General features: G+C 42.3%; 1 protein-coding gene across 1 annotated transcript; it reads left to right on the top strand.

Annotated features, from left to right (window-relative positions):
* Positions 1–2,315: 2,315 nt before the first annotated feature.
* Positions 2,316–18,384, top strand: LOC133000655 (ribosome biogenesis protein BOP1 homolog). The gene is made up of 3 exons (XM_061070605.1): positions 2,316–2,349; positions 13,039–13,341; positions 18,318–18,384. Exons 2-3 carry the CDS (start codon positions 13,044–13,046, stop codon positions 18,350–18,352), a joined length of 333 nt encoding a protein of 110 aa, XP_060926588.1. The 5' UTR covers positions 2,316–2,349; positions 13,039–13,043; the 3' UTR covers positions 18,353–18,384.
* The last annotated feature ends 5,615 nt before the right edge of the window (positions 18,385–23,999 follow it).

The raw sequence follows: 23,999 nt of genomic DNA, 5'->3' as shown, positions 1-23,999 counted from the left end.
GGCTGCTATGACGACTTAATTTCCCTTCGGGGATGAATAAAGTAATCTATCTATCTATCTATCTATCTATCTATCTATCTATCTATCTATCTATCTATCTATCTATCTATCTATCTATCTATCTATCTATCTATCTATCTATCTATCTATCTATCTATCTATCTATCTATCTATCTATCTATCTATCTATCTATCTATCTATCTATCTATCTATCTATCTATCTATCTATCTATCTATCTATCTATCTATCTATCTATCTATCTATCTATCTATCTATCTATCTATCTATCTATCTATCTATCTATCTATCTATCTATCTATCTATCTATCTATCAGATAAGTTAAATGTGCCTGTGAGTAATTGAGTTGGAGTCGAGGAGGAATTGAGATTTAAATCTGGACTTGACCTCTGACGTTACCTCGTGTTGGCGGCGTCTCCTGAACGCCACGAGCTGCTTGAGGCTGCAGCGCCGCAAATGTGATTAGAGGCAGAAATAGAAACACTGCTGTAGGTAGAGTGAGGTCAGAAATAGCAGAGTAACGCCTTTAAAAGAGAACGGCCACAGAATAAACTAGAGACAAAAGCGTCAAATCAGATTAAAGATAGTTTGGATATATATTATATGGTATGAACGTGTAATTAAAATGCAGTGTACAGCAAAAAAAATGCCAATTAGGCAGTTTTCAGACATGAACTACAGAAGATGTCCCAGAGTTTCTCTTTCACATTGAAGAATGCAGCAGGAGATTGTTTGAGTCAGTGTTTGGGATCATTTCCGGATTATTTAGGAGAGAGGGGGGGGTTCTCTGAGCAGGCAGGATGTGACGTTATAAATTCCACTGTAAAAAATCCCCTGTTTGAAAGCACATGTACTCAAATCTAGAATGTTGTTTTACTAAATTAAATTTGTTGGTGTCTTCTATGGCGTTTGTTTTTCATCCGAACATATTTATATGATTTTAGTATTTCCAGCTTTGCATTTGTCACACGTTACAAATGTCTTCAACGCATTCCACTCACACTCTGTGAATTTTCATTAGCTCACTGACATCTAACAAGGGGGCTGGTAGGACAAGTTCTGAAAATGTCCAGAGCAACTCACTCGGACATTTGCGGTTTTACATTCTTGAGAAAATGTCAGGAAAATAAAAGAAGCATTTAATATATTATAAAAATATATCACAGATTATCCATTTTGTTACATTTTATGTGTATTTCTATATTGAATACATTTGAATACTTGTAGTCTTCTGGTGAAGTAAGACGTTAAATACAAAGTTTGTATCATCCTATTGCTGCTTGTTGAGCAGATAAAGGATCCAAACCTAATATGTTTCTGATGTTTCATATGATATATGAAATATTTGTTTTAATGCAATGTTTAACAGTGGAATGAAGATGAAAACAATTTATAAAGAACGTTTAAAACAGACAGAGTTGCCAACACTCCTAAATAATAAAAACATGAAGAGAAGTACTATAATAAAACATAAATAAAATATAGTAAAATGTAAATAAAAAGCTAACATCTATTGCTCCATTTCATTTATTATAATATAAAAAAACTGTTTTAATCAAAAATATTTTAATGTTATATCAAGTAAAGTTTAGGTTTGAAGTATATTAAAAATGTAATATTATTTTAATAATATTTAATATATTTTTAAATATAAATCTACATCTAATCTCTCTAATATACATAAAACCATTTGCTTAGTCTCCCCCAATTATGATATAACAATAATTTAAATTGAATGACGATGACCACACACCTGCAGTCCGATGCGGAAGTGCTAATTCCCTTTGTCCCGCCCTCTTCTCCTCAACAGCTCCTCTGATTGGTGCTGACGCCAGCCTGCGGGCTTCCTATTGGCTGAACGCGTGAGTCTGTCGCTCTCCCATTGGTCGGCTGCTTTCTGAGAAGCCGTCGCCCCGCCTGGACAGTCTGGACAGAGCGAAGAAAGAAAGGACAGACAGAGGCTGGAGGGAAGACAAGGACGGAAGAGAAGGACCCATCTGATGAAAAGAGAGAGGGAAGGAGAGAACCAGAGAGAGAGAGAGAGAGAGAGAGAGACAGAGAGGAAGGAGAGGAAGGAGGAGAGGGTGGGATCTTCAGCTGTGGGAGACGGAGCAGCAGGGGGAGAAGTTGTGGGAAAGTAAACAGCCGAGAGGAGGTTTCCACCATCAGGATGAGTGAGCTGCACCCGGCGGAGAGCTAGAGAGGCTGGGTGGGGGGGGCAGGGGGTGTATGGGGGGGTGCAGGGACTGAAGGGGTCACCAGGGGGAGGAGGAGAGGAGGGGGGGGGGCATGCTGCTCCTCTGAGGACACACCACCCAGGACAAGGAGGTGAGATGCTTTCTCTGTGTTCTCCTGCAGACTCCTTCCTCTATCTCCTTCTACCCCCCCCCCAACCCTTCCTCCCCTCCCTCCCCTCAGCATGGTCAGCATGTTGTGCAGTAGATGTGTGTGTCTGTGTGTGTGTGTAGATGGGGGGTGTGGGTGTGTGTTTCTCTGTTTGCCTCCCTACCAGTGACACAGGGTCCGGTGGAGAAGGAGCAGCAGCAGAGGAAGAGGAGGAGGAGGTGGAGGAGGAGAAAGAGGAAGAGGAGGAGAAGAAAGAGGAGGATGGAGGATGATGGCAGATACCCATGTGGCCCACTGGCCCAGAGTCCGGTGGAGAAAAAGCAGCAGCAGCAGAGGAAGAGGAGGAGGTGGAGGAGGAGGAAGAGGAGGAGGAGGAGGAGGAGGAGGAGGAGGAGGAGGAGGAGGAGGAGGAGGAGGAGGAGGAGGAGGAAGAGGTGGAAGAGGAGGAAGAAGAGGAAGAAGAAGATGGCAGAGTCCACACCAACACGGACCATTGAACCGGCCTTGTTGGGATAGCTCCCAGTTCCTGAGACCAGGAAGCATGAGGGGGGGGTGTCTGCCAGCTCATCCCAGTCTCCCACACCTCCTCCACCTCCTTCACCTCCTTCACCTCCTCTACAAAAGGAGGAGTAAAAGAAAGAAGAGGCTCCCTGGTCTCGACCCTTCCGGTTGGACGCTTGCTTCCCGCACTACACTGGCTCCTCCCACGATGGATTTCACGCTGCTGCCGCTACACTGGGCCCAATGGAGAGAGAGGGAGGGAGACAAGGGGGGAGAAGAGGGGGGGGGGTGGATGGGGGGGGGAGTGAAGGGAGAGACCTTTGACCATGTTGCTCATTTGCATTTGGAGCTGAAGCACTTGCCGGATGTCCAAGAGGCCTTTTTTGGCTTCTAAGAAAACTCCATGGACTCACTCACTGTATCAGGGGGTCTTCCCTCCCCCCCCCGACCCCCTCCTCCTTGGTCACAGCCCCTCCCACTTCCCCCAAAAGACATTAACAACCCATGCATGGCCTGGAGGGACCACCACAAAGACTTCTCTATCAATGGGGACCCTCTGCCTTTTGCCGTATATACGTCCACATGCCGATGGGGGGGGGGTGTGGGACGTGGTTGTCAAGTGAGTGGACGTGGTTGTCAAGTGAGTCACATGACAGTGATGACTCACCTGAGCTGTGACACCTCCTGGGAATGTTGGATAATTGACGAGGAGAAGGAATTTTTTTCGGGAACGTCTCTGTTGCCCAAACATGACTCGACGTATATTCTGCTGACAACGCACTAGTTTGAGGAATGACACAGCATTCTTTACCTGATATCTGGAGCCTGTGTTTAAAGTACTTTGATTTTGATTGGGCCTTAAAGTTAAGGCTACGTCCACTCTGCTATGATGTAGGTTGAAGATGCATCACTCGGGCTCGGAATCGCTAATCCAGAGCTTTCAGTTGTCAGCCCCGGTTTAGCTTGAACACGTCCGGGCTGCGTTGTGCTAATGACGGTTGTTGATGTTTGGAAACGATGCTAGAGCTTCCCTGATTGGTTCTTATCAGTCCTTCTTTAAACTCAGAAGTTTATTTCCATATGTGATTTCGGACTTCTCTCCCTTATTGAAGGAGCGGCCTCTTTAGCACATGATGCTACTTGTAGATGCACAATCATTGACATAATAGCCAAAGCAAAAAACTAGCTAGCAAGTCATTCGGACGTACACTGAAGTCCTGACATGGTCCTGAAATTTACTTGTGAGGCTTTATGTGAGAATGCAAATGTCGGAATCAGTTGCTACGAGTAAAATGTCCAGAAAGTTTCTTGAGTGATCCCACGTGAGAATTCAGAAGGTAGATGTTTGGAAAATTCTGTTTGGAAGAGTTTTGATGATGTCTGTGATTTGCGATAGACTGGAACTTAAGAACACGACTATCTCAGATTGAAAAATACGTTGAAGACACTTGGAAACACGACAACATTCGAAAGCTTTTGGCTATAAACACAGAATTTCTACGTCATGTCCAGTCTCCTCCAAGGCTCCGCCCATCGCCTGAATCTTCCTGTGGTTTTGAACCCTTGTGACTCCGACTCTCTCCTGCTGTTGTTCGTCATATCTGAAAAACCAATGTCCAGATAATTTTGGCTCTGGAAGTAACTTGAGTTCATGTTAATGAAGTTAATTTCCATATGTGATTTCGGACTTCTGTCCCTTATTGAAGGAGCGTCCTCTTTAGCACTGATGCTACTTGAAGATCCACATTCAATAACATAATAGCTAAAGGCTAAAACTAGCTGTGAGAATCATAAAGTACTTCGGACGTACACTGAAGTCCTGACATTGTCCTGAAATTGACTTGTGAGGCTTTATGTGAGAATGCTAACGTCTGAATCAGTTGCTACGAGTAAAATGTCCAGAAAGTATCTTGAGTGATCCCACGTGAGAATTCAGAAGGTAGATGTCCGGAAAATTCACAGTGAGCGACTTTTGATGATGTCTGTGATATGGATATCGATGGACTTGAACGGTAGAACATGATTATCTCAGGTTGAAAAAGAGCTGACATATACGTGGAAGACAGAGACAAAGATGTCAACTTGGAAACACAACGATATTCGAAAGCTTTTGGCTATAAACGCAGAATCTCTACGTCATGTCCAGTCTCCTCCCAGGCTCCGCCCATCGCCTGAATCTTCCTGTGGTTTTGAAGCCTTGTGACTCCGACTCTCTCCTGCTGTTGTTCGTCATATCTGAAAAACAAATCTCCAGATAATTTGGGCTCTGGAAGTAACTTGAGTTCATGTCTGACAACTTTTGTAGCGTGTAATGACAGCACAAGCCCAAAAAACCTAATGGTCAGCAGCTGTGACCGAGTTGTTGTGAGTCTGTGTGTCGTCATAGCAGCGATTGGTCCTGGAAACACTTCCCATTGTGAGAACTACACTTGTGAGGACTGGGGAGGGATTCTCTACAACCCTGTTATATAGAGTCGTGAAACTTTAGAGGAGTGCCTGGTCTGACAGTGGGTGTGGTCCCACTCAAGAGTTGTGTGTACTTGTGTAATAGTCTCAGAAGTCTGGGTCGGGTTTAGATCGACCTCTGAGTGCCCAGGTGCAGTTGCTGTAGTAACACCGGTGTTGTAAGACCAGGCTGCAGGAGGTTTACTCCGAGGGAACTCCTGCAGCTTCGACTCGGAAACAATGAAAAGCTTTAACAACTAAGTCGTAGCTTTTACTGGTTTTTAATGCGGACAAGGGACGAATCACAAGATCCCATCATAAGGCCACAGGTGGTGAAATCATGCAGCTGCTGAGTTATGAGCTGACGCCGGTCTTTCATGAAGTGGATTTAAAAAGGCACAGAAGCACAGTGAGTTTGTTCAGCTTTCTATTCAAAGAATTAGCAGGAAAAAAAGCTGCATATTCTGGAGCGTGGGGTGTAATAAAGGGGACGTCTCCGGATTCCTGCGGTGAAGATGAGTTCATGTGATGTCATGAGGTATTGCTCACCTTGGGAAAAACAGCTGCGTGGCTTTGGACAAGCTCTGTCAAGTCTGGGAGAATTATAATCATGTGACGACTCGGCTCTGAACCTGGAGGTGTGAGGTTTGAGAGGCATGAATCATGCTCAGGGAGTCTGTCACTGTTTTTAAAGTCAGAGACCCAATCAAGACAATGTGGTTTCTTTGTGGCTAAATGCTGTTTGTAGATCGACTGCTTTAACATGTGAGATTTCAGGGGTTATTGTGCGATGATTCCAGGATTTTAAAGTGACAATTGTGGGATTTTAAGGTGATTATTCTGGGTTTTTAATGTGATAACTCTGAGGTCGCACTGTGATGATTCTAGGGATGTGTTGGTCGGTTAATTCTGTGACTTCTTCAGTGGATTTATGGACAGTTATTTGAGACAGACATGTCCTAGTAAAGTGTAAGTCTCACTGATTCCCAGAAAGTTTGCATTCAGATTTGCTTCTCATGTTAACTGGCTGTCAGAGGCCCTAAGGGTTTTTTAAAGAACCCTTAGTGTCTTTCTGAGCTGTTTCACAACCACGGCTGCAGCTCTGACTTGGATAAGTGCCGACTCAGCAAAGTCAATCACCCAAAACCATAGCAACCAATATCCAAGACAAAATCAAGACAACGTGGTTTCTTTGTGGCTAAATGCTGTTTGTAGATCGACTGCTTCAACATGTGCGATTTCAGGGGTTATTGTGCGATGATTCCAGGGTTTTAAAGTGACAATTGTGGGATTTTAACGTGATTGTTGTGGGATTTTAATGCGATAACTCTGAGGTCAGATTGTGATGGTTCTAGGGATGTGTTGGTCGGTTCATTCTGTGACTTCTGGAGTGGATTTATGGACAGTTAGTTGTGACGGACATGTCCTAGTAAAGTGTAAGTCTCACTGATTCCCAGAAAGTTTGCATTCAGATTTGCTTCTCATGTTAACTGTGGCAGTCAGAGGCCCTAAGGGTTTTTTAAAGAAACCCTTAGTGTCTTTCTGAGCTGTTTCACAACCACGGCTGCAGCTCTGACTGGGATAAGTGCCGACTCAGCAAAGTCAATCACCCAAAACCATAGCAACCAACATCCGTTGTGTATTTCGAATAACACACACCTGTCCCTTTCACCTGTCTTCCACTATTGTCTTGTCTTTCACCCGTCATTGCCTGGAGGTTGTCCCCCCTCCGTCCCCCCCCTGTGACTCTCCCGTGTCCTCCCCAGGGACCGGGTCTCTCAGTTTGCATTGAAAGAAAGTGTAGGACCCTTTGTTTTGGGAACTTGACCCACACTAGGAACTGAAAGTCAGGAGCAGCTGTTTGGTTTTGACCGTTCCTCTTTCTGTCTCATATGCGGCCCTAAATATCTGATGCCCACAGCTTGTTCAGAAGACAGGACTATCGACCGGAGATATAAGAGACGAGTTTGGTTTTTGATATTTGAATGATAATCATGAGGTAGCAAGATGTCCTGACGTTCCCTAAAAATTTGAATGGCTTTGCATGATAGTGTGGTTGGAAATAAAAGAAGGGATGACGAAGGGAAAAGACTTCGTTGATTGGAATTTGAAATCCAGAAACACAGACCCATAAAAAGCTATTGAATTGAATTGTCTGCAGTCAAGCCTCTGGAGACAGAACACTAGGATGCACCTCCACCAAGGCCCAATAATACAACTCGTGGTTTTCTACTTACATTAGAAGTATAAAGGAAGTGGTCTGGCAACCTAAATGATTCATTTTTCATAAAACAAAAGAAATTAGGGTGAAACGAATCTCAGATCCCATCTTTAATCTGCATCAAAACCAAAATAAACAAACAGACACTGGTGGAGGTTATACTGGTCCCTGTGTTGCTTGAGTTAATAATATATTTCACAGGACATATTCTAAAGAAGTGTGTTCCTGAATTTATTATTCACATGGATGACTAAACTGGACATAGATTTATGTGATCATTCTTCTTGATAAACAGAAGCCTTGTCTGGTCGACCCATTCAGGACATTCCTATCTCTCTGTGCAGTATTTGCTCAGCATACATCCAGTCCAGAGAACTATTCTCCTGCGAGCAGATGGGCCGTGGAGGTTTGCTCCCACCGTGTCCTTGACCAATGCGACAGCAGCAGCACATCACTGCTGCCGTGGAGCGACATCACCGGAGCCCTCCTCTGCAGCAGAGGTCAAATGAAGGCCACGCCGGCTCCTGAATGAACAAAACACCCCTGAACGTCTTAACTGTGGCAACATGACAGCAAACCTGTGGGGAAAAGCAGGAATCAACTCAAATATGCAGAGATAAACCTCTTATCATGTTGTGTTCACAGTGCGATATTATATTCGGCATGGCCCTTGGCACACAGTCTTCCATTTAAAGTCGAGATTTCAAAAAACATCCATCCCTGTCGTGATATACTGTATAATGCAAGAGGCTTAGGCTCTCCATGTGTTTAAAGATCTTTTGGTGAGGTTACGCGATGTTAAAGCAAATCCACGAAATCCTCCCATGCCTGTGAACAGCCTCCCACTCAGATTGTTCTGCCTTTTGACAGCCAAACAGAGACGTATTCCATCTGTACTCGAGGAGACGTTAGCGCTTCCTAAGTTGGCCGTATCTCTTCATGGGAAATCCTCCGGGAAGCCGAAGACGGAACGGGCGCCAGAGGCAGAATCCTCCCCGGCCTGGCACTGCTTGTTGTCGTCAACGGCCATTTTCTGTTAAAGCAAGAACTCTAAAGTAGGGTCTCTCTCTCTCTTAGTGACTTTCTGTTAGATTACCCAATGGTGTTTATTCAGTCACCACCAGCTGCTGCTCTCCTCCTTTGTCTATTGATACAACCCACTGCCACTGACCAATGGCTGCGAGACAGTCGGGTGTAAATCAGTGGCCAGAACTCAATGTGCTGCCCGGAGGATTCACAGAGTCCTCACTGAGAAAGTTTGGATTCAGCCACTGGTCTGGAAACTCCTTCTTTTAGCCTCTCCTGTTTTTAAAACCCTTGTCATTTAACTTTCTCTCTTCAAAGCAAATTACATATCCTTCCTTCCAGCTCAGCGAATTAAGTCGGGAGCTAGAAGTAGGACTTGAGGCAGAAGAGAGTTTTTGGGCTTTTGATTTGTGGTAGAAAACACGTTGAGGGGATGTGAACCTTTAAATACTAACTTAAGACAAACAGACTCGTGATCATGTGTAATCGTTCAATCTTATGCGAATTACGCACATTTGTGGCTTTGTATGTTCCATTGTATTGCTTGATTTTAAATATGTATTTTAATCATGGGTTAAATACTTTTTTGTTATAGTATTCACAGGTTTGTTGTGCTGTTAGTTTGGATGATGTGTATAATGCACCTGGAATATCCATAGATAATTGTAATTATATAAGTTAGGGGATTTTATTTCAGGTTGCCTGGTTCATTTACCTTATTTTGTCTGTTGATTAATGATCAATGTCTCTATCTATAACTATTCCCTCATATTGTTAAGGACCTTTTTCATCTCCTGTTTTTAAACCCTTGTCATTTCACTCTCTCTCTTCAAAGCAAATTACACATCCTTCCTTCCAGCTCAGTGGATTGAGTCGGGAGCTGAGTTGGAATCGGAGAAATCAGGTCTACGAATCTCCGTTTGTAGGAGCTGCTCAAAACGAGATGTGATGTCACAGGGTTCAAATTGAGTTGAGGCAGAAGAGTGTTTTTGGGCTTTTGACTTGTGGTAGAAAACACGCTGAGGGGATGTGAACCTTTAAATACAAACTTAAGACAAACAGACTCGTGATCATGTGTAATCGTTCAATCTTATGTGAAGTACGCACATTTGTGGCTTTGTATGTTCCATTGTATTGCTTGATTTTAAATATGTACTTTTTATTATAGTATTCACAGGTTTGTTGCGCTGTTAGTTTGGATGATGTGTATAATGCACCTGGAATATCCATAGATAATTGTAATTATATAAGTTAGGGGATTTTATTTCAGGTTGCCTGGTTCATTTACATTATTTTGTCTGTTGATTAACGATCAATGTCTCTATCTATAACTATTCCCTCATATTGTTAAGGACCTTTTTCATCTCCTGTTTTTAAACCCTTGTCATTTCACTTTCACAAGTCGGGAGCTGAGTTGGAATCGGAGAAATCAGATCTACGAATCTCCGTTTGTAGGAGCTGCTCACTCAAAACCAGACGTGATGTCATGTTTGATGCTTTGAGTCGGTGAACGTGTGGCCCGGTTTGCCGTGGATCCCCCCCATGAGAGTGAACACATTCCTCACTTTCCTCCACTCATTACCACGTTGGGTACACAGCGGGAGAGAGTTTTCAGAGCTCTACTGAATGTAGGTCAGGGACAGGGTGTGTAGGAGTTGGTTTCATCTCTTCATTCTGCGATGGATCTTATTTTCCCCTCAAGAATAGCTCTCACCAAGGCGCCACTCCCGGGGCTCTTTGTTTTTCTAAGCTGCAGTCTGTTTGATGACTTGTCCAAATGGCTTTTGTCAAAAGGAAAGTTGCTCAGAATACCTGAGATCTTTTGCCAGGAGGTTTTTAAGCATTTCTTTGAGCCACAAGCTGTTTTTTTAACAGTTTGAAATGATCAATTACAATGTTTGAGATCTCAGGGCGCTCTTGGTTTGTCCTTCCGATTCAATCCTGTGAATATTCAAGAGTGATCGTTCAGTCAGCTTGGCTTTCTTTTATGGAAATACAGGACCAATGTCTTTTTAATCAAACCTGACATTGTAGTTCTCTTTAAAGAACAAGACTATTCATTCAAAGAGAAAGCTGTTTTTCTTCTCATAAAATCCTCCATTCTTCCACAGTTTGCATGTGGCAGTAGACTTCTGCAGCCACGGTCCAAACGACCTGTGAGCTAATCAGTGCTGCAGTGACGAATGCAGAAACAATGCCTGCCGAGGCCGAGCAGAAGTTTTCACTCCACAAAAGAGTCATTGTTAATTTGTCCAGCGAGTGGGACGACTGGAGAAACTCTTGTTTGTGGTGCAGAGGCGGTAACTGGGTCCAAAGGCTGCACTGGCATATTGTCCCTGTAAAACCAGCAGGGAAATCATTTAGTCAGATTTAATTGTTTTACTACTGTTATTTAAAGACTTGTGAAAACACATTTGGTGGCAATTTAAGATTCAGGAGCCGTCACTGCTCCGGAACCAACAGCAGTAAAAGAGAATGGGAGCCGTGACATCGTGACAGCGCCTGAAATCTAGAAATTAGTACATGAAGCATTAAGTACTCAAAAGGCACTTCTGGCAAGAATGAGTGTTATAATATGGGAAATATATTTAAGTGTGTATTCACAGACGTCAGTATTTATGATTGAAAATCAACAATTACCATATATTATCTCACCTCAATATTAACAGCTATGTACCACTTCAGATTGTCCAAAACATTTCCTTGTTCTTTCATTCTCATATTCATACAGACGACACTGGTCTTCAAATATATAACAGGCTATCTACATTTCATTTTAAACAACAGCAGCATGTTTCAGGGACGTCTTCCCACACAGCCGGACCTGTGTTCTGTTGTCCACCCCCCCACCACCCCCCCCGGATCCATGCTGTCATTTCCCCAAAGGAGCCCGACAACCCCCCCCCCCGCCAGGCCCCAACAGTGTTCCAGCGCTGGAAGAAGTTCAGTGCTAATCAAAATGCAAAGCAGATTCAGCCGGGTGCTGGAATGCTACACCACCACGTTCAGGAAGAGAAGAACGCATGTCATAGAAAATCACCCCCCCCCGCGTTCTATGAAATGAAATATGGGAAGAGCTGCAGCAGTTTAAAACCTCGAGGGCACAAAAATTGCTGTTTTATTGTGAAACTATGCTAAGGACAAATCTGGGCTCCATGGTTACGGATGATGACATGCTCTTTTGTTGAAGAACGATTGCAACACCATTCGGAAAATAATCTGTGTTTTCATTTATGACACGACAACATTGATCAATCCTGATTTGTTTTTAAAAAAAAAAAATATGGTTCCTGGCAGTTGAACCTGTTTTCATCGATGAGGTGAGAGGAGAGTCTCGGATCACTGAGGTCAGAAATGTTTGGGGACTGTGGGCGTCTCCTTTAATCTGCCACTAAGCCTCCTCAGACCCCCCCCTCTCCTCCTTCTGGCCATATGTCATGTTTGTAGTTGTCGGATACGACAGTGCTTCTCCCTCAGTGCAGCCTGACTGTGGTTATTGTTGATTTATTCAGTTTGTTTTTGCCAAAAAGTGTCTGAACACGTTGTTCATCTCAGGTTGTTGTTGTGCACTTTAAAGAGAAACAGCCCCATGGATCCGCTGTGTACGGATGCAGGCTGAGGATTTAAGTCTGATATTTAGTTGTGAACACACTGTAGGTTCAAGAGGTCACTTCAGTTCAGAGAGAAATGCGGATTTCTAACTTGAAGGTATTTTAAATACCAGTGTTTTTGTCGAGCAGCCACTGTATGGTGTGTTTTTTTAAAGATCCATTTCAGTCCTGCAGCTAATTTCCCTTTTGCCTTTTATCCAAATCAATCTTTTTATGTAAGGGGGGGGGGGAGAGATAACACAAACTTAATGTCCCATTAGAAGCAATAACTCCAGGGTTCAAATTGAGTTGAGGCGAGAAGAGATTTGGCATTTTTGGGCTTTTGATTTGTGGTAGAAAACACGTTGAGGGGATGTGAACCTTTAAATACAAACTTAAGAAATACAAACTTAAGACAAACAGATTTCGTGATCATGTGTAATCGTTCAATCTTATGTGAATTACGCACATTTGTGGCTTTGTATTCTAATGAGTGTTCCCTTGTATTGCTTGATCTTTAATATGTATTTTAATCATGGGTTAATTACTTTTTTCTATTCTAGTATTCACAGGTTTGTTGTGCTGTTAGTTTGGATGATGTGTGGAATTCTCATGGAATATCTATAGATAATTGTAATTATAGTAATTAAAGTTAAGTGATTTTATTTCAGGTTGCCTGGTTCATTTACATTATTTTGTCTGTTGATTAATGAGCACTGTCTCTATCAAATATAATACATGTAAATCTTTAATAATCTTTTTATGACTATTCCCTCATAGTGTTAAGGAGCTTTATCTTTTTCAGTAAAAATGTGGCACAGGTGTCGTCTTAAAATTCAAAGTGATGGACAGCAATATTTACACGTGAATATTTTCTCCCCTTTTCAGGAATCATGTCGACCGTGATGTCTCAGCCACTTCCTAAGGAGGATGAGGAGGACGAAGAGGAGGAGCAGGGGGAAGAGTTTGTGTTCGACGACAGCTCGGACGAGGAGAAACAGGAGGAGGACAGTAAAGGGAACAGCTTGGACTGTGTCAGTTCCGTCCAGGTGTCAAAGAAGGAGGAGGACAGTGGGACATCAGGAAACGTATCACAGACAATAACAGACAATTCTAAACTCCCTGAAACGTTGCCTCCTGCTGGACAGGAGGGCATCTCCACCGAGGTCAAGGCGTCAATTTCTCCTGCAGGTAAAACATTTACAGGAAAAATAATGTTTTTTAAACAGGTGCTGAATTGATTTAGTTTTTTTCAGACAACCTTGACAGAGGCAGTGGGAGACAAGTTTTTTTCAATTGTACCAATCCCATATGGCTCGATTCAAAACATCCTTGAAGTAAAAGTATGATTTGCATCAAAATACACTTTTGGTGAAGAACTTTCTGGAAAATAGTAATTACAGTTTAAAACAAATTGAAAAAAGTAATGAATCATTTCCTCTAATGTTTCGGCCCTAATATACAAATTCTCTTTGAATTTGTATATTTAAATTAAATAAAATTAAATAAAATTAAATAATTAAATAAATTTTCGTGCAGCAGATATTTTAAATGGGGATATATCTTTAATTATTTGTGCAGATTTTAGTGGGAAATTAGTTTTAAATGTTTTACCATTGCAAAGATGGATATTAAAATATTTCTGTACAGCACCCAAACATAATTCTGTTATTTAACTCAGGGTTAAAAATTCACACCGACTCGTCTGCTGCAGCCGTAGAAACTAAAAATAAGATGTTGTTTTAAGAAGATGCTAATGAGAAGCTTGGACGTCAGCTACTGACATTAATCCCGGTTTTTGGCCAAGGCATCAACAGAGCTACTCTGAACAGAGGAAGCTATAGAAGATACAATGTTTAAATACTATAAACGGAAAATGTATGAACTAAGATCATCAGTATTAACTTTACTAATATTCATTATGAGTAAAAACACAAGTATTCATAAGCCAATACTTGTAAAACATAATTCTTGTGGTGATATACCACTGTCAATACCAAAGGAATTCTGTTTGATGGGTTAGGTCGGATAGTAGGTTTTCTAAGGTTGTAGCTGGTCGAGGTTTGTTTGTATTTTTCTTATAATAATGATATTTATTAAGCTGATAATATGTTTAGAATTCATAAGCTTAGAGGAGAAGTAACTCTACTACTGTGCCAATAAATGTGGCTGAAGGAAGTACCCCCCCCCCAGAAGGTAGTAGAAGTCCAAGTAAAATATGAGAAGGCCTAATTAGCACAATAAGTGAAAACACGTGTGGGTGGAATGTGTGTGCAGGGGCTTCACCTTTAACATACAAGTAAATGCAGACGGAGAAAATTCCTCTGAACTTATAATGAAGTAGAAATATAAGGTAGCATCATCTTTACTAATTGGCAATTTGTCCACAAAGGTGAAACAATCCATTTAACCCATATGGTAAACTGTACCTGTCCTGGCTGAGCTGTGTCTACTTTGTTACCTCTTCACTTGAAGTAATCTCATCAGTTCACCGTGTGTGTGTGTGTGTGTGTGTGTGTGTGTGTGTGTGTGTGTGTGTGTGTGTGTGTGTGTGTGTGTGTGTGTGTGTGTGTGTGTGTGTGTGTGTGTGTGTGTGTGTGACCTCAGCCAGTTGTGTGTGGTTTTAATCTCAAATTAACAGGATTCAGTTGCTTCCTGCGGCCGACAGATCTCAGAGAGCAGAGTTAACTTTCCTCCTAACTGGATGTGGTTTATGTTGATATAATTACGACACATTTACTACCAGGTCGGCCAGCGTTGCCCGACAGCTCCTGGTTCACACACACACACACACACACACACACACAAACACACACAGATGCAGAGAGAGATTTAAGGTGCTGGACGAGCTCTTTCGGGCAAAGTGGAGCGATTAGTGCTTAATTAAAAAGCTTTTTACCACGTCTGTGTGGTATAATCCGTTAAGTGGGCTGCGTGGATGCGTAGGGGGAATTCTGGGCATTAATAACAGTGTGTGGTTGGAGGTCTGTTATGTAATCGAGGGCTGAGAGCAGCTGAGATTCAGATCCCCCCCCCCTACACCCCTCACCAGATGACATGAGTTTACATGGTGAGAGCTAAAGGAAATCGATAATGGCATTTGTTTAACAGCACCTTCGCTGGACGCACCTTTGCTTTGACAACACAGCATGAGGAATGCAAGATCAGTGTGAAGTTGTGTTTACTCTGCAGCACCTAGTTCATTATCTCAGACTGTGGGATATTTACACACCGGGAAGTCGGAACCAAAGTACAAACCAGGGTTCATTTGTGATATTGTTTATATTTGTTAGTTCTTGTTTCACATCGTAACACACATCTAAAGAAACTTGACATTCATTGGTGTGCGTCTGATCAATCAATCAATCAATCAAGTTTTATTTGTATAGCCCACATTCACAAATAACAATTCGTCTCATGGGGCTTTAACATTGTGTGACATCCTCTGTCCTTAACCCTCAACAAGAGTAAGGAAAAACTACTAAAAACCCTTTTCACAGGTAAAAATATGTAGAAACCTCAGAGAGAGCCACATGTGAGGGATCCCTCTCTCAGGACGGACAGAAGTGCAATAGATGTCAGGTGTAAGAAAACATCATCAGGATTTTTAGCAGCATCCATTAGGCTAAACATTTTTCAATACTATGTGTCAGGCAGTCCCGCTGCAATCACAGTCTCTGGCCAGCAGCAAGACCACGATCCAGCATCAGGATGGGATCCACTATAATCCACAGTCATTGTCCACCGCCGCCAGTTAGAATCCATTATCAGCTGCCGCCTCGGTCGTGGTCCCTCATCATCCGATGCCAACGCGACAAAGGATCCTCCATTACAACGACGATCAGCTGGCACGATACAGAATCCACCGAACTGGATCCACCATTGCGACCTCCGACACGCGATCCACAATCATAATCCATGGTGCGGCCACAGCTGTGGCCCTGCATCCGCGGGCGCTAAGGCACAGAAACTCCGGGAAAAGGGGTCAAGTTAGTAACATGTACTGATCAGATAAGAATTATCTTGATGTGATAAATATGGAGAAAAGGAAGGAGAAGCAGGAAAGAGAAGCTCCGTGTGTCTTGTGTCATAAATTCCCTGTGCGTCTTAGCATCATCAGGGGTTTTTGCCATTTAATCAAATTTGGAACATCGCACAAATTAGCTCTAACTATAAGCTTTATAAAAAAGGAAGGTTTTGAGTCTACTTTTAAACGAACAGAGCGTGTCTGCCTCCCTAACTGAAAGTGAGAGATTATTCCACAGCAGTGGGGCTTGATGGCTAAAAGCTCTGGCTCCTACTCTACTTTTAGAGACTTTAGGGACAACAAGTAAACCTGAGTTCTGGGATCGGAGTGCTCTAGTAGGTTGATATGGAACTAACATCTCTTTAAGGTAAAGAGGTGCCATATCATTAAGGGCCTTGAAGGTGAGGAGGAGAATTTTAAATTCTATTCTAGATTTAACAGGAAGCCAGTGTAGCGATGCTAATACTGGAGAAATGTGCTCTCTTTTCTTAGTTCTCGTCAGGACACGTGCTGCGGCATTTTGGACCAGCTGCAGAGTCTTTAACGACTTGCTGCTGGAGCCTGATAATAATGAATTACAATAGTCCAGTCTCGATGTAACAAAGGCGTGGACATGTGAGCATGTTGTCTCTTCAATGGGAAGAAGTCTTATGGTTTGTAAAATTCGTTACTATCCGCAAACTGAGCATCTTCATCTTTCTAATATATCATTGGAGGAGAAGACTGGAAGCAAAGTCTTCTATTGATAAAATGCTCCTCAACCTCCAGCAATTTATCGAAATGTCTGAACTTTCAAAAAATAGAGTAAAGTTAAGTTCAGTTTTCTGTGGACCAAGACCATCCGAGGCACCTTTCACACCAGTTATCTTGGTCCAGACTTAAAGGGATAGTTCACCCAAAGATTATATCCATAAAACAGTCCATAAAACCCTTTTGGAGTCTGAGAGGTAAACTTTGAAGCAGCTGAATCCAATACAATTGAACTGCTGAGCACTTCTTTAAACGTATAAAAAGAACCTAAAAACACAACATGCCTCCATACTGCTCCTGTGGGATCATCTAAGTGTCCATAAGACATTCACATTCGACTCGGGACAAGGTCATTTACACCATGTTTATATCCTTAATGTCCTCTGATCAGATGTGTCAAGTAACAAAGTAAAAATACTTTGTTACCTTACTTAAGTAGAAATGTTGGGTATCTATACTTTACTGGAGAATTTATTTTTCAGACGACTTTTTACTTCTACTTCTTACATTTTCACGCAAATATCTGTACTTTCTACTCCTTACATTTAAAAAATAGCCTTGTTACTCCTATTTAATTTTGGCTTGTTTTCATTCCGGTTTGTCATCGTTCAAAAACACACACAAAAAAAGGCAACACGACCTTGTTATGACTTTTACTTCCTCTACATAGTCATGTTTGATTATTGGTAGTGTTGAGTCCAAAGGTCTCTTCAAACAATATATGTATTTGCATTGTAATAAAATGTTATAATTTTCAATGGGCATATTTGCAGTTCAAACGGGTAGCCTAGTGCATCCCACATTTTTCAACATAACATTTTAATATAACATTATAGTCATAATGGCCTTTAGAAAAATGTGTTTTTTGGAGGAGGGGGGGGGGGGGGGTAGTGCACTATAGGCCCCTGAGACGCGGCTTAAGAGTTTGTCCTTAATGGAAAAAATGTTTCCCTTACATTACTTTTACTTTTATACTTTAAGTAGTTTTGAAACCAGTACGTTTACACTTTTACTTAAGTAAAAAGCTTGAGTTGATACTTCAACTTCTACAAAAGTATTTTTAAACCCTAGTATCTATACTTCTACTTGAGTAATGAATGTGAATACTTTTGACACCTCTGCCTCTGATATCCTATAAGTGTTTTGAGGACTCAAACACTTCTCCATCGGTAAAGAGGTGAGTAGATAATGTGAACTATTCCTTTAAATAAAAAGGTCAGAAGAACCGGACCAGACAAAGTTAGTCAGTAGATGAATCATCCTAACTCACTTCTTTCCTAAACATGAGGGTGAATTTCTTTTTTTGTCCTTGCATTGGTCATTTTTCCCAATATGTACTTTCTCTGCTTTGGGAAACCATTTGTCTCACTGCTGTTTCCCTTCTTTCCAGCAGATGCTCCGGTTAGTGAGTCACCCAGCCGGTAAGTTGCCTCTGATTCCTCTCTTCATTGTGGGGGAGAAGCACTAAAGGGCGGTGGAGGGGAGTAGACTCCAGGCGACGCCACATCAGTGTCATGTCATTACGTCTGAGATCATGTCAGTGGGTATGAGACACAGGGATGTTACTCTACATGTGTTTGTACAACACGGAGACGCCAGATGGTTCCTTCCACCCGCAGCTAGAAGGGGTAACGTCAAGTATGAAGTGATGCTGCTGCTCCGGTTCCACAGGGAAATCACGGGTCTGCCTAATTCATGATGATTCATACACAAAAAGATAAGATGAGTCTTGTTTATACACCATCCCTAAGTCTGTCTTCCTCCCAGTACAGTGGAGGGAGACGGGAACTAATTTCATTGGAATTTACTGTCCTTAAATTCTTTGACTTTTGTCTTAAGTGGCTGAGCTGCACAGACTTGTCATAACTTGCTTGTTTCAGCCGGATCTAGATCATCATAATCATCAAACAATGTTCTTACATGACTGCCTATTCCATCTGGTGTGTGGGAAAAGTTTCACTCTCAAACATGTTGAGTAGAGTAGAAAGAACAATTTATCTCTAAGCTTCGGATCTTCTAAAAAAAGCAAACAGGGGCACTAGATAAAAACTGAGATAAGATTGACTTGGAAACTTATTAGTCTACAGAATATATGTTCCTATGACTACTCCTTGTTTCTGGAAGGAGGCGTGTTGATTCAGCCATTTCACTGATTTGAGTAACACAATAATTAATTAAACCATCATTATAACCTGGTGGCGGCACAAGTTCAAAGACCTGCACCCCCCCCGACTGGCTGTTTCTCTCACTCTCCTGTCAGCGAGGGGACAAATTACACTTCTATATATTACATTATAGTTCTTTAACTCTAAACTTAGCACACGGAGTCTGGTGACCTCACATGATTCCACTTAACTTCAGCCTGTGCAGAGGAACCCAACCCACCTGGTGGATGTATCCCAGAAGCCACTGGGGCGGATCTGTGTTTGTTGTGCTTTGGGTGAGATGACTCGCGGCATTTAAGGAATGTTTCTTCCACATGGAAACATTAAAATCCAGTTGATAAATTAAGGTTTCCCTCGTAACAAGGTGATTTTCACTCGATTGTGTGCTTTTTTATTACTAACAGTAAGAACAAATTACACAGTAATTCAGGGTTCCTACGGTCATGGAAAACCTGGAAAAGTCATGGATTGTTTAATGTTTATTTCCAGGCCTGGAACAGTCATGATAACAAAAAAAAACAAAAAGTTTTGGAAAAGTCATGGAAATTTGTTATATTCATATTTTCATGTCGTTCACTTACGCTGAGTTTTAAATAATTCACATGCTTTCAAAGAAATACGTTCAAAATATAAGCAGGCATACTTCGGTTTGTGTCATTTAAGGTATACTGTATGCCTTGGAATTCTCATTGTTAGTTTAAATACTACATTTCGTCACTTTTACACGTACACACCGAGATTTTACAAAAATGTTGGGTCATGGAAATTTGGTTCAAAATTATTGAAAAGTCATGGAAAAGTCATGGAAATGCATTGGTCCAAATGTGTATGAACCCTGGTTATTGCAAATCACCAAATTAGTAAATTCAGTTTTATTAAACTACAATTAAACTTCAATATCCTCTCACCTATACTTTCATAATCTGGAGCAATGGTTGAAGATGAAGCCTCAACATCTGCATCAACATGTCGGACTGGAAAGAATGATTTGTGTTTTTGCCATTATTGGTTAAACCCAAATTTGAATTGGTTATTAAAATATTCCACTACTTTTTTACTGTGTTTGACATTCATCAATATCTCTGGAAGTAATGCCAGGAAACTTTATGTACAAGAATTAAATGTATTTAAAGTATATACATTGCACAAGTTGGTGCAGATTCACTCTGCTGTACTTTTCGATCGGAGCTTGATGGACGTGTGTGAGTTTATTGGTAACGTGGAGTGAACTCTACTCTTTATATACAGTGAACTGCAGTCTCCACATATACGTATAAAACGTGGGATGAGGAGGTGCAGGTGTGAAGTGAATCTGCTGATGGAGTCACACAACATCTTTCACTCAATCAAAAAGGCTTCAAGGTCTCAGCTCAGGAAATGATAATGAGATATTTGATTGATTCCTCAGGGGCAACAGTCTCTTTCCTGCCCGGCTGCACAGGGAGGTTTGCCATCTTATTTAATGGCTCAGACCATTGGAATCTCATTAGTCAGTGTAAAACAAAATGAAATAAACACTGTGTGGTTTTATAGCTGCAAAGCTTCTACCACATTCATACCAGGGGAGGGAATACGCCCTAGCTTCTGTTCTGAATGCCTCGAAACACTCGGTTATAGCAATTAAGAAATGTGGTGTTTAATTGTTAAGTAATTATTCAAACTTTTGTAATGTTGTTAGATAAAGTTTCGGTCGCAGAGACGTCTCAGATAAGCACGTTAACGGAAAACAGGAATGGATAAGCCTCAACAAAACAGAAACAGAACCAGGATGGATGTTGACATTGAAAGAAGCTGAGTCACTGCAGCAAAGTGAGCCGTGGATTGTTAAATCCTTGAAAAATAAGTAGTGGCTTTAAATGTGTTGCTTGTGTATTTGAGTTGTTGCAGTTCAGGTGGTTGGACCCGAAAAGGGAAGAACAAGCTAGCCAGCAGGTTGTGTGGTTGTGTTACCATTGTGTTGTAACATCTTCATCGTGTTGTTGCTGTTCTTGTTTCACGTTAATGCGCTTGTGTGAGACGCCTCGGTATTAAATAGACCGGAAAAATATATCTTCTTCTTCTTAGTTCGTTTTATTGGCGAGTGGCAACCAACGTCCCTCTGTGATAAAGGCGATAAAATGAGTTGTGCACTTCCTCCTTTTCCCGGACTCGTTCCATTTGCGAGAACTCGTTGAAGCCATCCAGGGGTCCTGGTTTTCGGCGCGGCCCCCCCCCCCCACCTGTGCTTCTAGGAAGTGTGCTGAGAAACCTCTGCTGACAGTCGACTGTGGCGGCTGGATTCCTGTGGGCTTTCCTGTGCTGAAAAGAGACGCCTGTATTTGTGCAAAGGTGCGAGCATGTGTGTGTGTTTGTGTGTGTGTGTGTGTGTGTGTGTGTTGCAGCTATGTGCATGAACGACTGCACATGTGTGTGTGTGTGTGTGTGTGTGTGTGATGGAGTCACCGTGAGGTCTTGGCAATTCCTCATCCAGGGACATTTCTGCTGAGTGCACGTTTCCACTTTAGCTTCTAGAGACGAGCTATCAATAGCGTTTTCCAGCATTAAGGTGTGAAGAGCGTCAGCACATCTGCAGATTCAGAATAACTTCACAGAAATCACTTTGGGATTGTCCTTTCAGAAACGTGTCTGTTCGGCTCCAGTGTTTGATGCCAACATTTACTTGTGGCTTCACGCTTCGCCCCCTTGACCGATAGTTTTCATTAAACGCACGGCATGGAGCAGATGGACACGAGAAGAAACCATGACGACGTGGGCGTGTACGTGTCTCGGTTCATTTACAGAGTGAAGAGTAGAACTTCGTCTGCTGAAGTTTCTTTGTTTGCCGTCACCTTTTCGAAACCTTTTGGATCCTTGCAGAACTTTACACATTCGCCCCGGCAAGGAAACTCATCTCCTGAAGCTTCCAGGACTCATTTATCTTTCATGGGGCGAGGACCCGGCTCAGCCTGTTGCACTCCTCCTCGGCCAGGCGTGCTGGGAGAGCAACAAGAAAACAGTTGATGCTGCATCAACAATAAAACGCACAAATATACAGAGACAACATGAAGCAAAGACGTATATTAGACCAATCTTATGACGCTGCATCATGGGAACGGTTTAACTCGGTGTTTACTCTGGGAGATTTATGACCCGAGGACAAACAGAGCTCCATCAGTATGGTCAGCACAATGTCTGGCAGCTATACGCCCAGGAGACACCAGGGGGCAGAACAGGTGGAGCCATGTCCCGCTGGCCGCAGGTGCCAGGTCAAAGTTATCTCTTAGAATCGCATGCTGTAGAATTGCTTAAAAAGGTGCATATGAAATTCCTAAGTCCTTAGATGTTTTTCTTTAAGAAAATAACCTGTTGAATATATCAATACAATGGTATTTATATTTTTCTTTTGTTGAAAATAAAAAAAGCAAACTTGTTTTGTTGTGAGCTTTAAAAGCTCTTGCTCCTGCTCATCTGTAAATCCAGTAGACATGTAAAAATACAACCATACAATACATTAGATTCAAAAGGGTACCAAAAAGTACAGTAAAAATAACACTTCCATCACTGGAAATGTAAATGGACACAAAACAATATAAAATAAAGTAAATAAGTGGAAAAGTGATCTGTGACCTGGCACAGGAACCGAGAGGAATGGTGACCAGCGTGAGATCTGCATTCAGGCCGCTTTCCACCGCATTGACAAACGGTTCCCGCCCCCCCCCCCCTCTCTCTCTCTCTCTCCTGGAGCTGTATACGTCTCACTCGGCCTCACAGGCACAGATCCGTTGTGAAGGCGACGCACAGAGACTCGCCGGGATCGAACGCCGCTCGGCTCAGATCACTCACAACCTGTCACGTGAGCCGGACTCCACGCCGTTCCCACACAGGCCATTTTAACGATGAGGGAGCGGCCTATTGTCAGAAATGTGTTGACACATCGCTCTTTATTCTGTTTTCATGTGGGCGCAGATCGTTTCCCAGCTGCCGCCATGGAGACGAATGATGCAGCGTTAGAGAGAGAACGCAGCAGAGTGATGCTCGGCGGCTTGAAACCGCCGCAGAACCAAATGGCCGCTATCAGCACCTGTGATATGTGGAAGTGTGGAAAGATATTTATGAATCTCACCCATCAGTATTCTAGTCTGTGGTTAAACAAAAGGTACAAGACGCCTGCTGTTGGTTTTTAATCCTCTTCTGCTCCGGGCTCGCTCTCCTCTCTCTCTACCACACACCTCACCTGCTGCTCAGTGCATTTAGAAAGTATTCAGACCCCTTCAGGTTTTGCAGATTCATCTATGATGCAGCGAAATGCAAAAACCACTGCACTCAATAAGCGGTTGGAACAAAGTGAGAAAGGTTTAGCAAAACTATCAAAAAAAGAAGAACTGAGATATTGCATTGCCTGAAGTTTTCAGACCTAATGACACTTGAAATTTTTATCTCAGGTGGTTTCTGTTCATCATTTCCTGGTTATCACTTTATCTGAGATCCAGAGATCTCCCAGTAAAGGTCATGAACCCGACCTCCTCCAGGACATCACATAGGACATTGGAACAACCTCAAACAAACAACCTGTCAAATTAGTTTTTCTCAAATATGGTTTCTGTCAGTTTAGGTCTTTCTTATCACACAGATGTTCCAAGTGTTTCCGGCAATTTGTTTATGCAAAAACCACTGCACTCAGGTGCAATGTTCAATATTCTGTTGGAACAAATGAGAGAGTTTTTGCCAAATGTTCAAAAAAAGAAGAACTTATCGCATTGACTGAAGTTTTCAGGCCTAATGACACTTGTATTTTTAGCTCAGGTGGTTTCTGTTCATCATTTCCTCAACGGAGGGAGGCGGAGCTTTGTAACAGATGAACAAGAACCTGGTCTGATATCTGAGATCCAGAGATCTTGTGCACGGCAGGCACTCCCAGTAAAGGTCAT

The sequence above is a fragment of the Limanda limanda genome, chromosome 4, assembly GCF_963576545.1.
Source record: "Limanda limanda chromosome 4, fLimLim1.1, whole genome shotgun sequence".
NCBI classification, from domain to species: domain Eukaryota; kingdom Metazoa; phylum Chordata; class Actinopteri; order Pleuronectiformes; family Pleuronectidae; genus Limanda; species Limanda limanda.
This window is presented reverse-complemented; position numbering and strand designations above follow the sequence as displayed.

Excerpts from the sequence above, each read along its gene's own strand:
- LOC133000655 (XM_061070605.1), top strand. The coding sequence starts at position 13,044 with ATGTCGACCGTGATGTCTCAGCCACTTCCTAAGGAGGATGAGGAGGAC. Across the intron at positions 13,342-18,317 it reads GGCGTCAATTTCTCCTGCAG|CAGATGCTCCGGTTAGTGAG; the intron begins GTAAAACATTTA and ends CCTTCTTTCCAG.